Source organism: Sceloporus occidentalis, unplaced genomic scaffold (genome assembly GCF_023333645.1).
Source record: "Sceloporus occidentalis isolate IW3139 unplaced genomic scaffold, rSceOcc1.0.p SCAF_5, whole genome shotgun sequence".
NCBI lineage: Eukaryota > Metazoa > Chordata > Lepidosauria > Squamata > Phrynosomatidae > Sceloporus > Sceloporus occidentalis.
The window spans coordinates 92,153,690-92,166,207 of record NW_028316985.1 but is presented as its reverse complement, the minus strand read 5'-3'; the positions used below and the strand labels follow the sequence as shown (position 1 = coordinate 92,166,207).

Genomic DNA, 12,518 nt, shown 5'->3' with positions numbered 1-12,518 from the left:
CCTCCCCTGCATGGCAGCCTTGCTGACAAAAGGCAGCCAGTACAAAATGGGATCCTCTTGGTGGAGACTTTTTTGACTTGTGAAGATGTTTACCCTTTGCACCGTGAGTCTGAAGGTTGGAACATGCCAGAAATTAATCAGATTAAATTCAGAAGAGGTAAATATAATGTCTCACATTTAAGTACCAAAAGAAGAAAAAGAAGCAGAAGAAGTATAGGGTGGAATACCTGGTATGACAGTAGTACGGTGGACCCTTGTTATATGCTGGGGTTTGGTTCCAAGATCCCCCGTGTACAACAAAATCTGTGTATGCTCAAGTCCCATTAAATATAATGACATAGCAAAATGGTGTCCCTTATAAAAAATGGAAAATCAAGGTTTGATATTTGAAATTTATACTTTTTTGGAACATTTTCAAAACGTGGATGCTTGAATCGATGTATAAAAAATCCATGTATAAGAAGGGCCGACTGTACATTTGAAAAGGACCTAGTTTTTAGATCACATTTACAGTTCCAATCTGTTATGAAATAGTCAGCCTACATTTTAAGACAGACAACAAAGAGTCTTGTGGCACTTTAAAAACTAATAAGGTTTATCTGACATGAGTTCCATGGACTCTGTCTGATACATCTGATAAAGTGAGTTTGTGTCCATGAAAGTTTATGGCAAATAAAACTTGTTAGTCATTAAGAGGCCAAAAGACTCTTTGCTGTTTCTTTTCTTTCTTTCTTTTTTTCATAAACATTTTTAATGATACAGATAAATGGGTAAAAATGATAAAATTCTATAAGGAATTGTTCAGAGATAAGTATGTTTATCCCAGAGAAGGAGAAAGTCAAGGGGACCCATGACATGACACAGTGGTCACCAAATGTCTGAAGAACTGCCACACAGAAGATGGAGCAGCCTTCTCCAGAAAAAGCAGGATGAGAAGCAATGGAAGAAATTGCTAGGAAACAGATTTTGGCTAAACATGAGGAGAAACTTCCTTATAGTATTCAGCATTGGAACAAACTGCCTTAGAAGCTGTGTTGAATTTCATCTGATTAATTTCGACCCAGTGTTCCAGCCTCCAGACTCATGGTGCAAAGAGTAAATATCTTCACAAGTCTCAAGAATCTCCACCAAGAGTTTGCTCCTTCACTGGAGACATTTAGGCAACAGGATCTGCACTAATCAACATGATAAACAAGATGATTTCCCTTCCACCTTCTGAGATATTGTTGCTGTGTACCTTCAAGTTGTTTCCAACTTTTGGGACCCTAAGGTGACCCTGTCAGAGGGTTTTCTGAGGGCTAGTGTGTGTGTGAGTTGTCCAAGCTCACCTACTGGGTTTCTATGGCCAAGCAGGGATTCCATCCCTGAACTCCACTTGTAGTCCAATGCTTAAACCACTGTGCCACAACATGGGCCAAATAATGCACCTAACATTTGGAGCCATGAGATGAGGACAGAGGTTGGCGCGCATGAGCGATCTGCTCACCCTGTTGAGATAGGGATGGGTGAGACAAAAGGATCTGACAATCTTTCTGTTATCACATATGTTTATCTTAGGGATGAGCAGTTTACCTGCTATTATGGAAATATTGGGAACTGCTGTCTGCTTATTTAAAATAAGATATTCAACTAATTCATCTCAAATGTCAAAATGGGATAAAAATACTAAAATCATTCTCAAGGAAATAATGTTTCACTCTGCTAGGCAATAATATCAAGAGACCCAGATGTTAGTAGATTTGTATGAATTCCAAGGAAAAATTATCCCTGTAAAATTCAGCATTTTCTATACAAGGCCGAGTTTTAATATTCCTCTAAGAAAGCACTTTAAAATACTCTGTTCCTCTTTATGATGCTTTGTTTATAGTTCTGAAAAACTACCATAATTTGTGCAACCAATGTATTATTTTCCACATGCATGAATTTAATCACACTGAATAAAAACAGGATTACTGCATACAAAAGAATTGAAATAAATATTAAAGCACAAAAGGGAATTAAGATATGTGTGTATATTTAAGTTGCTTTTTTCCCTTTACAAATCTAGAAGAGATTGAAACTAGATCCTTGTATCTGAAGAACTGGAAGGACTCAGGGATTATTGCTCTTGGATTTATATTTTAGTGTTTGCTTCTGCCAGCTATTTTCTGGGAAACAATAAGCAACAAAGGCTCTCCATTATTTCTGCCTTTATACATTCCAACTCTTTTAATCCACCACAACCATCTATTTTCTTTCTTTTACTAGTCAACTTTGAAAACTGAATATTAAGTTCCTTCCTCTTCTTTGATCTGACTGGTTGAATGATTTAATATTTCAACTTTCCTTCAAAGAGCTTAAGTTGAGAGCCTATACTCCCCCCTCCAAATTCTGTCCTTACAGCAGGCTTTGGTTAGGTTGAAAGGTAAGAGTGACTAATCCAAGGCAATCTGAGTAACCTTCACGTCTGAGTAGCGATTTGGCCCGGCTCTTCCCACTCAGCCTTATACTGGCTCATTTCTCTCCTGGTGAAGAGATTTTGTGTCAGCACTGGAACTTCTAAGGCTCCTTCCCCACTTGTAGCATCCATATTATCACATCTTTCAGCACAATGGACATTGGAGGGGATTTTTCAGTCTCATGATCCACAGTGGTTTTGGGACACACATGCAATGATGGAACCTTTCCACCTGTAGAGGACAGAAGCACCTGCATTCATGTCTCTTTCAGTTGCTCCCTGTATGAGACAACTTGATGCACTTGGTAGAAGCACAAAAACCCATTTCAGAGTTGGTGATTAGAGACACTAAGGCAGGAGTGAGCAGCCCTGGAGGTTTGGGGGCTGCAGTTGCCTGATTTTCAAGCCCCATGGCTGTACCCACACATTTCTTTTCTTTTTTTTTTTTTTTCAAAACTAGGAGTGACCAGACAGGTTCAAGTTCCAAAAAGGTCTGAAGGACCAAATTATCCTTAAAATTGAGTCACACCTCCATTTCGGGGTGCTTTTAATCAATGAAGAGTGTGTGAGGGTGCATCCAGGTGATGTCCTCATGACTTCATTGGGGGCACATATGGAAAAAGAAGATGCAGACACTGGTTGACGAGTTGTCAAGACTGTTCACCAGAGGAATAAGTGGCATTAGAGAGTGGTGGACTCTCCTTCTTTGGAGTTCTTTAAATAGAAGTTGGATGGCCATCTCATATGAGTGCTTTAGTTGTGTATTTCTGCATGACAGGAGATGGGACTAAATGGTCCTTGCAGTCACTTCCAACTCTGTGGGTCTGTGAATCTGTGGAGATTATCACACCCAGAAATCCCACTGGGATGGATGGGGGATTTCAAAGTAAAAAATTGTTGTTATTGCCCATATCAGTTTCCGGGCAGTATGCAGCCCATACCTATCCAAGACCTTTTTCAGGAATGGGTAAATCCCAACTGCAAAAAAAGTCCAGGTTGCAGATGAGCTGCCCAGGAAGGGTACGGGCTGCATACAGCTTGGGAACGGGTAAGTGTGATAACACCCATTTTTGACTTTTAAATCCTGCATGTATCCTAGTGGGATTTCTGGCTGTGATAATATCCTAGGAAGACAAGCTTTATCCACAGAAAGGAGAGGGAGGGATCTCTCAGACTTCCACCCAATTTCATCAAGAAGCTGTGGCTAGTTACTTTTTTTAAGGGCTGTAGTAAATGTAAACCCACTCAGTGACCTTGGGCAAGTCACAGTCTCTCAGTCTCAGTGGATGGCAATGGCAAACCTCCTCTAAAGAAAAATGCCAAGAAAACCCAATGATAGGCTTGCCTTAGGGTCACTTTATGCCAGAAGTGATTTGAAGGTACACATGAACAACAAAGTATAAAGAAATCTGCACCTACCTACCTATTGGTAGGTATATTCCCTTCATGAGGTGCAAATGTATCTAATTCTGTCAAACAAAAGGTTACAGCCATTTGTTGACTTCTAAATGATAGGTGATGGGAGGCACAAAGATTTGTATTTTTGAATCAAGAACTAGATTCAGAGCCAAGTATATCTGACTCCAAGTTGGTCTAAGCCAAATCAAGCTGTTTTCGAAATTACTGTTTGCAGTTATGAGCTGAATCTTGTGATGGATGTACATGTCTAGTAATTAATTAGGAGAATTGTAATTCATTTTATCAGATCATGATATCTGAACATCTGGAGAGTTTTGTCTAGAATCTGCACTGCAAAAATGTACCACATGATAGAGGACTGTTGACAGACTGAATTGTTTGAGTTCACTAGACTATTTACAACCAGGAAAATGCTCTTGTCTATTAACTATAGCTTCTGAATCCTGAATCCTGGAGAAATATGGTCCCACACCTATATTTAGGGGAACACAGTCTCTGCCCCATACATTTCTTAATATCCCTTATTTTTATTTCAGTGTTGAGACAATCAATGATGGAAATTTCCACATAGTTGAATTACTTGCAGTGGATCAGATTCTGTCTTTGTCGATTGATGGAGGAAGCCCCAAGATCATCACCAACTTATCTAAACAGTCCACTTTGAATTTTGACTCCCCGCTCTATGTAGGAGGTAAGGCAATATGTTTCTATTGTGAATATGACTAATATATGGAACCAGGCAAAATGGAAATGATCAATATCCTAGGTAAAACTGAGATGATGATGATCATCATCATCATGATCATCATGATCATCATCATGATATAACAACAACAACAAAACAGTGACAGTTACTTTTTTCCAATCCGCTCTGATTTCAGACACATTAATGATGCTCAGCTAAGTTTCATCTGTGCAAGTAATGTCTTTGCATAATTACTGTCAGTTCCACATGGCACTATGGTAGCACATACTCAGTCCATCTTCTGTACTTCTTGAACCTTTTCACTTTTGCAGGTGTCATTGTGCTGGAACTAAAAGGTCTTAGTAAGCCAATCTATAATTAACTCATCAATTACCAAATGCTGGGCAAGCTGCAAAATATATAGTGTAATTACATATTGGATATTAAATCAGTCAATGAAGCCCTGTAGAGATCCCACAATGTGGTAACTGAAAAGATTACTGTTTAATGTAAAAATATGATCTCGTTCATTATAAAAACTGGGCAAATTGGTACAAGTTGCATAGTTATTTTAAATAAACCATATCAGTTATGATTCAGTTATGCTAATTCTTTTTGATTAATGAGTTGGCTTCTTTTCCAGGCATGCCTATGAAAAACAATGTTGCTGCACTGCGACAGTCCCCAGGTCAAAATGGTACCAGCTTTCATGGTTGCATCCGTAATCTGTACATCAACAGTGAACTGCAAGACTTTAGGAATGTCCCACTGCAAGTGGGAATTCTCCCAGGCTGTGAACCATGTCATAAGAAGGTGTGTGTCCATGGAACTTGCCATGTGACTAGCCAGTCAGGCTTTACATGTGAGTGTGATGGAGGATGGACTGGCACACTGTGTGATCAACAAACCAATGATCCCTGTCTGGGAAATAAGTAAGTCCTTGATGAACACAATTTTCTAATATTGCACATTTATTTTTAAGCTTTGGAATATGGCAGGCTTTCAACCTCTCACAACATTATTTTTGACAGTAACCTTCTGTTATTGGGGCCTTGAAAATCCTAGCTGAAGATAAATTGAATGATTGGTTTAAAAAGTGGCTCCATTAAAATTTTTGGTTAAAAATGTTTAATTGGTATCACATTTTAAAAATATAGTACAGTATAACATAAAAGTGTTTCATGGTACAATGTATCACAAATTCTTTATTTGGTTATCAAGGAGCCTAGGAGTAAAAAGTAGAAGTGAAATACTAGTGTGACACTTCATTCCTAGGTTGTTGTTTTTTAAATGGAAGAGGTCCATCTCCCCCCAATAGCTTAGTAGGATTGAGTGTCTGTGTGTTTTTCAAAGGAACATTGTGGATAAGAAAACAGTGCTAGAAGCTTACAGTATGAGGGTGTTAATTCCTTTGCCAAGGTAAAACCATTTTGGCACAGAATTAATCCCATAGTGTATCCATAGGATACCCTGCAGATGCATTGGACCATCATCTGCAGGGTATCTTCTTTAGCCATCAGCATCATATTGGCTGGAAATAAATGGCAATTGCAGTCCAACATACCTAGTTGACACCAGCCTGGAGAAGATCACTGTTCTGTTATGCTTCCTAGCAGGGCTTCCTTTTTCCATAAATAGCTCCTTGTGTAGATAATCCATTAAAGTGAATGAAGCTGCCTCTGACCTATTACCAAACCTGGCAATAGAAAGAAATGAATCCCCTTTACCAAGGAAGTTTTAGAGCTGAGATCCCACCACAAACTCCAGTACATTTCTGCAAAATGGGGTATCAGCCAGAAAGTAGATGAAGTTTTAAAAACAAACAAGAAAAACAGAGGATTGACTGGTACCACCTTAATTAAAATGGAATTACACACTGCTAGAAAGAGCCATTCACTGCCACCCATACACTCTTGTCCAGTCACCCCACTTCAGTTAAAGGCCAGAAAGCCAACAGATCTCACTTCTCTAAGGATTCTGTGCCCAAATTGAAATGTATTTATTATTACTAGACAAACAGAGGTCAAAAACACATCCTTGGAATCTGTATCAACTATAAAAAAAATCCAGTTGGATGCAGATTATTTTCATTAGGACCACAGCATGGAAAAGAAGGGTTAATCTCTTCCTTGAAGTCAGGAGTTGAGATTTGTGGTTTTGAAGACACACATGCTAAATTCAACAGTGTTGCATCTGGTTTGACCTTCAGATTATATTTAGTGCCAGTATGCGCTTTCCATGAAGATTATATATTTAGAAACAAAGGTACCTGACCATGAAAGTGGCAATGAATTTTATGACAATAATGAAAGAAAATAATCTCTCTCACACACACACAGACGCAGCTTCTAGGGAAACATAATCTTTAATTTAAATGCCATCCCCTTCTTTTGCAAAGCTCAGAACAGTTTTCTCAGGGGGGGGGGGTGGATCCTTCAAATTTGAAAGTAAGCCTTAGATATTATGCTTAGCGCACAGCCCTTGTTTCAACTGAGAAATAAGTCATAACAGTGTCACAAAGAGAGGTGGGCAGCCTGGACCATATTCCAAATATCAGAAATAACTGGCAAAACTTTGAGCACTTCTCCTTGCCCTGGCTTCTAGAAGTGTATGCATGAACTGCAATTTTCTGCTAATCTTTATTGATTTATTTATTTATTGGATATATCTCATCAGTCCTTTTATTTTATTTTCCTTTCCATGGGGGGGGGGGGGGGTCAACAGTAAGCCGTGTCTTGTTTTCTTCCTTGTTACTGTAATATTTCTATCAAGTAAAATCATTTTTCTCCAGATTTTGCATTTGTTGCTCGCAGTGTCTTGCACCATACATACATCCTGCTTGCTTGAAGAATGCAGAAATTTGGTAGCTGTGTGACATCATGTTCAGGTCTTCCATAACACATCTACAGCGGCAGTATATTCACTAACAGAATAATGATCTGTGTGCTTCTTTATCCTTGCACTAACCTTGCATAACAATTAGTTGAACGCAAAACGCTTCATCACGATTTGCTGGAAAAGTGCAATCTAAAAAAGAAACCTACAACCAATTTCTTTTTTGAGTACAGTCCGAAGCATTTATAGTTAATGTCGCTTAGCCTTAGGTTGGATGAATAATTTATTTTTATTCTCTTGGGCTTGTCTCCCCCTGTAGATGTGTGCATGGTACCTGCTTGCCAATCAATGCATTTTCATACAGTTGTAAATGCCTGCAGGGACATGGGGGAGTCCTCTGTGATGAAGATGAAGAACTGTTTAACCCCTGCCAGTCCATCAGATGTAAACATGGTAAATGTAGGCTTTCAGGCCTTGGGAAACCGTATTGCGAATGCAGCAGCGGATACACTGGGGACAGCTGCGATAAAGGTAAATAATCCTCTCAGATTATCATCATTCCATTTAAGAAGTGGGAGAGATCATTTTATTTTGAAACATGTAAGATGAAAAAAAATCCATTCTTTTACATATACATTGGCTCTTTGATATTTTTAATTTTCTTTCTTCATTTATTCCGCCACAAAAAAACTATACAAAATTTGTCTCAGTGGAAAATATATACATAATTTTTTTTAAAAAAAAATAATACATTTCAATTATTTTATAATGAAGAGAGAGAGAGAAATCTTTTTTTTAATAGTCCTTGACCTTAATATTAACACTTGGAAGATTTTTCCTTCATCTGAGATTTTGCTGTGAAAACTTTTTTCTTTATTCAGAAGCAATTTTTTGCTATATTTAAACTGCCACCTTTTACCTGCTATATCTTTCTGTATTTATTGTTTCTCTACCTTCTGCAACTGCGAAGCCAAATCCAATGATTCTGCTCCTAGTTTTATCACAAACTCTACTTTTGACCTCTCATCTTCAACTGATTTATCACAGCGAATTATACAGGTGAGATGGATAAAAACAGGATGCCTTTTTCTCTCCGCTGTCTTGCTATTTTCTCTCCTTGTCTATCAAAGGATCTTTCGCTTCTCCTGTCTTATTCCCCTTCTCTCTCTCTCTTTCTTTCTTGAGCTGACATTTATTTATTTTGTATTTTGCATCAGTGTGACTAGAATAGAATATGGGGGTTGAGCATTTAAACCAGATGTCTCCTATTTAACCTGGTTTTATGCCTCAGTAATTTATGAAGTTGGTGGAATGTAGTTTCTATTAAATAACAGATTGAATAATATTTAACTCTTGGTCTAATAAACGAAATTGCATGCTGTCTCAAGCACTTCCCAACAGTAAAAGAAACCAGCTGGCTGTACTGTTAAGAGCAGAGGATGTGTATTTTTCTAATAACGAAAAAGATTTAAATTTCCAATTTTCTTGTCATTGTAATAGTACTGTATTTATGGTTTATATGTAAGTCATCACTAAAAATAAGCTCATCTGAATGTGCAATCCACTTTATATCAACAATATTATTTTTCTAAGCCAGAAGAAACATAAAACAAGAAAACTATATTTAGAAGCATTTTGTTAGCTTACTAGTTGCCATTTTAGGATTGATGTCTGTGTACGGCTGTGTCATTTGGTGGATGTTCTTTTCTCCTTGCTACAGAAATCTCTTGTCGAGGGGAACGAATCAGAGATTACTTCCAAAAGCAGCAAGGCTACACCGCATGCCAGACGACCAAGAAGGTATCGAGACTAGAGTGCATGGGAGGGTGTTCAAGTGGGCAATGTTGCAGGCCGTTGAGGAGCAAGAGGCGGAAATACTCTTTTGAATGCACTGATGGGTCCTCATTTGTGGATGAAGTAGAAAAGGTGGTGAAGTGTGGCTGTACAAAGTGCCCCTCCTAAAAGCGTCCTATTTGCCCTACTTGTCTTTTTTTTTAATGTTGTATACTTATTGACCGTGTCTCGGACTAATTAATGCTTCATAGTGGAAATATTTGAAATATATTGTAAAATACAGAACAGACTTATTTTTATTATGAGAATAAAGACTTTTTTCTTTAATTGCAACAACAACAAATCAGATGCTTGAACTGAGACTTCTTGTAAACGAGAGAAGCTTTGAAGAAGACATTTTTTTAAAACAAAGAGAAACTGGTAACGTTTCAACAGCGATGGAAATTTAACTGCTTGTGAACATCTACCATTCTTTATGACATGCTAAAGATAAACAGGCACCCTGTTCAAGTGACTTTCAACCTTGCCATCTTATACGGGGCATTTTTTATTTTATTTTATTTTACTATTTTTAACAATAGGTTTTGATTTTGGTTTTACTCTCATGACAAGAACATATCAAACTCTTCCAAGGAATGGGAGGAAGAGTGTCAGGTGAAAATGATCCATTTGTGCACGTTTAACAAATAGGTGATGCGTTTTGCCTGCCATAAAAATAATCATGTTGGGAAAATGAAGCCTCTGGCCTCCCGGACAGAAGAGGAAACACCATAAACCCTAAAACCTCCTGATGTGTTCTTTTATGTTGGCATGTTAGCAGGAAAAGAAGTCCAATAAGTGTTAATCTACCCTCTTCCAGTATTAATTTGTTGTAATATAAATGTTAAGGGGATGATAAAATAGATTATTGTTGGGAAAATTAGGTATTATATGGAGTTTTGGTTCTATGAGTTCTAAAAGCTCTATACAGTATTCGGTTTATTGAGAAATATTTATTGTATCAAAGTACACTGTACTTAACATTTAGGCCACCCCTTTTACTGTTTTTTCAATGCTTTAATATATATTAATTTATATTTGTCCTGATATTTTTGTATTTCCTGTTGTTGTTGTTTTTTCTTTTAAAAAAAGAAAACTTAAAATCAGGATATTTGCAATAGGACTAATATAGCATGTTGTCATGGGGTAAATAGATTTGGTCTGGGTTATTCTTAATTTTTACCATAGCAACCTATCATCTGCTGTTACTGATAGAAAATATGCTGGAAACATCAACAGATTGCAGTTTTCATGATAGCAAAGACTTGCATTATTTCCCAAGTCCTTGTAATGTATGAGGGGGGAAATGTCTTAACAGTAGATGACTAGTGTATAGAAGTGATCATTTCCCTAAATATAATGACATTACTGAAAAATGATGTGTAGAAAATAACACTAGAAAGTAGATCTTTACAGACTAATATTCCCGTGGAGTTCCTTACCTTTAAAATTAAAAGAGAGAGGCTGTACTACCAAGAACTGTGACTTTTCCCAAATATTAAAACTACTTTACTTGCCCTAATGTTTCCCTTTGTTAACATGTTGCTGCTAAATCACAATATAGAATTGGTAATAATTTTTTCATAGTGGGTTGTGTTCTTTTTTTCAGTAAATCTCGGGGTACCCTGTAAAAAGGGTTTTTTCAATTTTTTTAAAAGAAGTTAGATGTACATGTGTAATACAGTGTTGCTTTGTCTTATTTGGACTGATATCAGTATCTTTACTGATGTTTGTAAATTAAACAGATATTTACTTCAGTGCCAGCTCTTTACTTGCATTCTTCCACTTGTTCAACAGTCTTTAATTAAACCCCTTTAGATTTGCTTATTGTAAAGTAAATTTGGCATATTATCCCAAGAAATACCTATTCCTGTTAGCATATTGCTAACAAATGAAATAATGAAGTAATGCACTCAACATCAGGTACCTTTTTTCTGAATATTAACATGAATTTCTCTAGGGAGGCAACTGTGAAATGTTTTAATTCCATATGTACAAAATCAGTTCACATGGCATCCTGTACAACACTGAATTTCAGGGGCGTTTTCATATATATGAAACAAATCTTGATGTTTGAAGGGATGGGCAGTGTGGGCTGTTTTTTGTGAAGGAGCCAAGTGGCTATTGCAGACCCCATGCTTTGATTTCAGAATATCTCAGGTTTGGCCTCTAGCATTTTCACTAGCGGGCAATAAGTCTGTGAAGGAAAAACATTCATCCTCATCCCTGGAGAGATGCTATCAGTCAATAATGGGCAGCATGTATGGGGCATTCATGTGGGTCAGTGTATGGTGCACCTCTGTAATAATTAAAAAAGAATATCTGTCTGAGACACCATCATCTACACGTCATTCTAGATGCTTCTGAAAGTGTTTTTGGTTCTCTTGCAAGAACGAACCAGTTTCAAATCAAAACGCTACAACGAACCAGTTTCAAATCAAAACACCAAACTGGGAGCAGCAGGCTGCCATAACTAATTGGGAAAGCATGCCAGCTGCCTCAAAATTTGACACAATGCTTTGGTTTGTAGGCCCAGGTTGCAGTGTTGAGTTTCAAGTGAAAATTCCAAAGGATTCCTTTAGTTTACATCTCAAGAAAGTTTTATATGGAGCTGCACTCTGATTGTCCCCTGGAAATTTTTAGTATTGGTGCTTCCTTCTAGAAGGCATGTACAGAATTGAACTGTACAGTCGTCCCTTCTTATACACGTATTTTTTATACACGGACTCAAGCATCCACAGTTTGAAAATGTTCCAAAAAAGTATAAATTTAAAATATCAAACCTTGATTTTTCATTTATTATACGTGACACCATTTTGCTACGTCATTATATTTAATGGGACTTGAGCATCCACGGATTTCGTTATCCACAGGGGATCTTGGAACCAAACCCGAGTGTATAACAAGGGTCCACTGTACTTGTATGCTTGGAGAGAAAGCATCCAAACTGTCAAATTTTCCATCTACTCCACAGATTATGCTTTAGCCCCCATCCATTGTTGGAATTCTGTCCCCAAGACCAAGATTGCAATTCAGTCCCTGGTCCCAAAACATCACCTGCGCCATTGCTTTTGCACTGTTTTGCAATAACAGTGCTCTAAAATAATTAGCACTGTGATATCCTCGTTTTAGCAACTTGGCTTGCTTCTGCGATGTTGAAAGATGCAGTGCATATGGTACTTCGAAATGGCTGAGTCCTACATGTTTCAAGTGGTATCTGTAGGAAGTGGCCCAGCATTGCACTAATACCAAACAACTACATAAATTGCCCATCCCCTACGATTGGTTTCAACAGGCTTGCTGTTGCAC

The 12,518-nt window shown here is 37.6% G+C and overlaps 1 protein-coding gene across 9 annotated transcripts in view; it reads left to right on the top strand.

Moving 5' to 3' along the window:
* The window catches only part of SLIT2 (slit guidance ligand 2), a 260,613-nt gene extending 249,647 nt beyond the window's left edge, over positions 1–10,966 (top strand). For 6 of the 9 annotated variants that reach the window (XM_089524744.1, XM_089524738.1, XM_089524741.1 and 3 more), the window contains 4 exons: positions 4,393–4,547; positions 5,185–5,473; positions 7,696–7,907; positions 9,097–10,966. In XM_089524744.1, coding sequence (XP_089380870.1) covers positions 4,393–4,547; positions 5,185–5,473; positions 7,696–7,907; positions 9,097–9,338 — 898 coding nt within the window. In that variant the 3' untranslated portion in view covers positions 9,339–10,966. Of the gene's footprint in view, positions 1–4,392; positions 4,548–5,184; positions 5,474–7,695; positions 7,908–8,346; positions 8,436–9,096 lie in introns of all 9 variants that reach the window. The other 3 variants (XM_089524742.1, XM_089524743.1, XM_089524745.1) reach the window with 3 other exon arrangements.
* Positions 10,967–12,518: the final 1,552 nt, after the last annotated feature.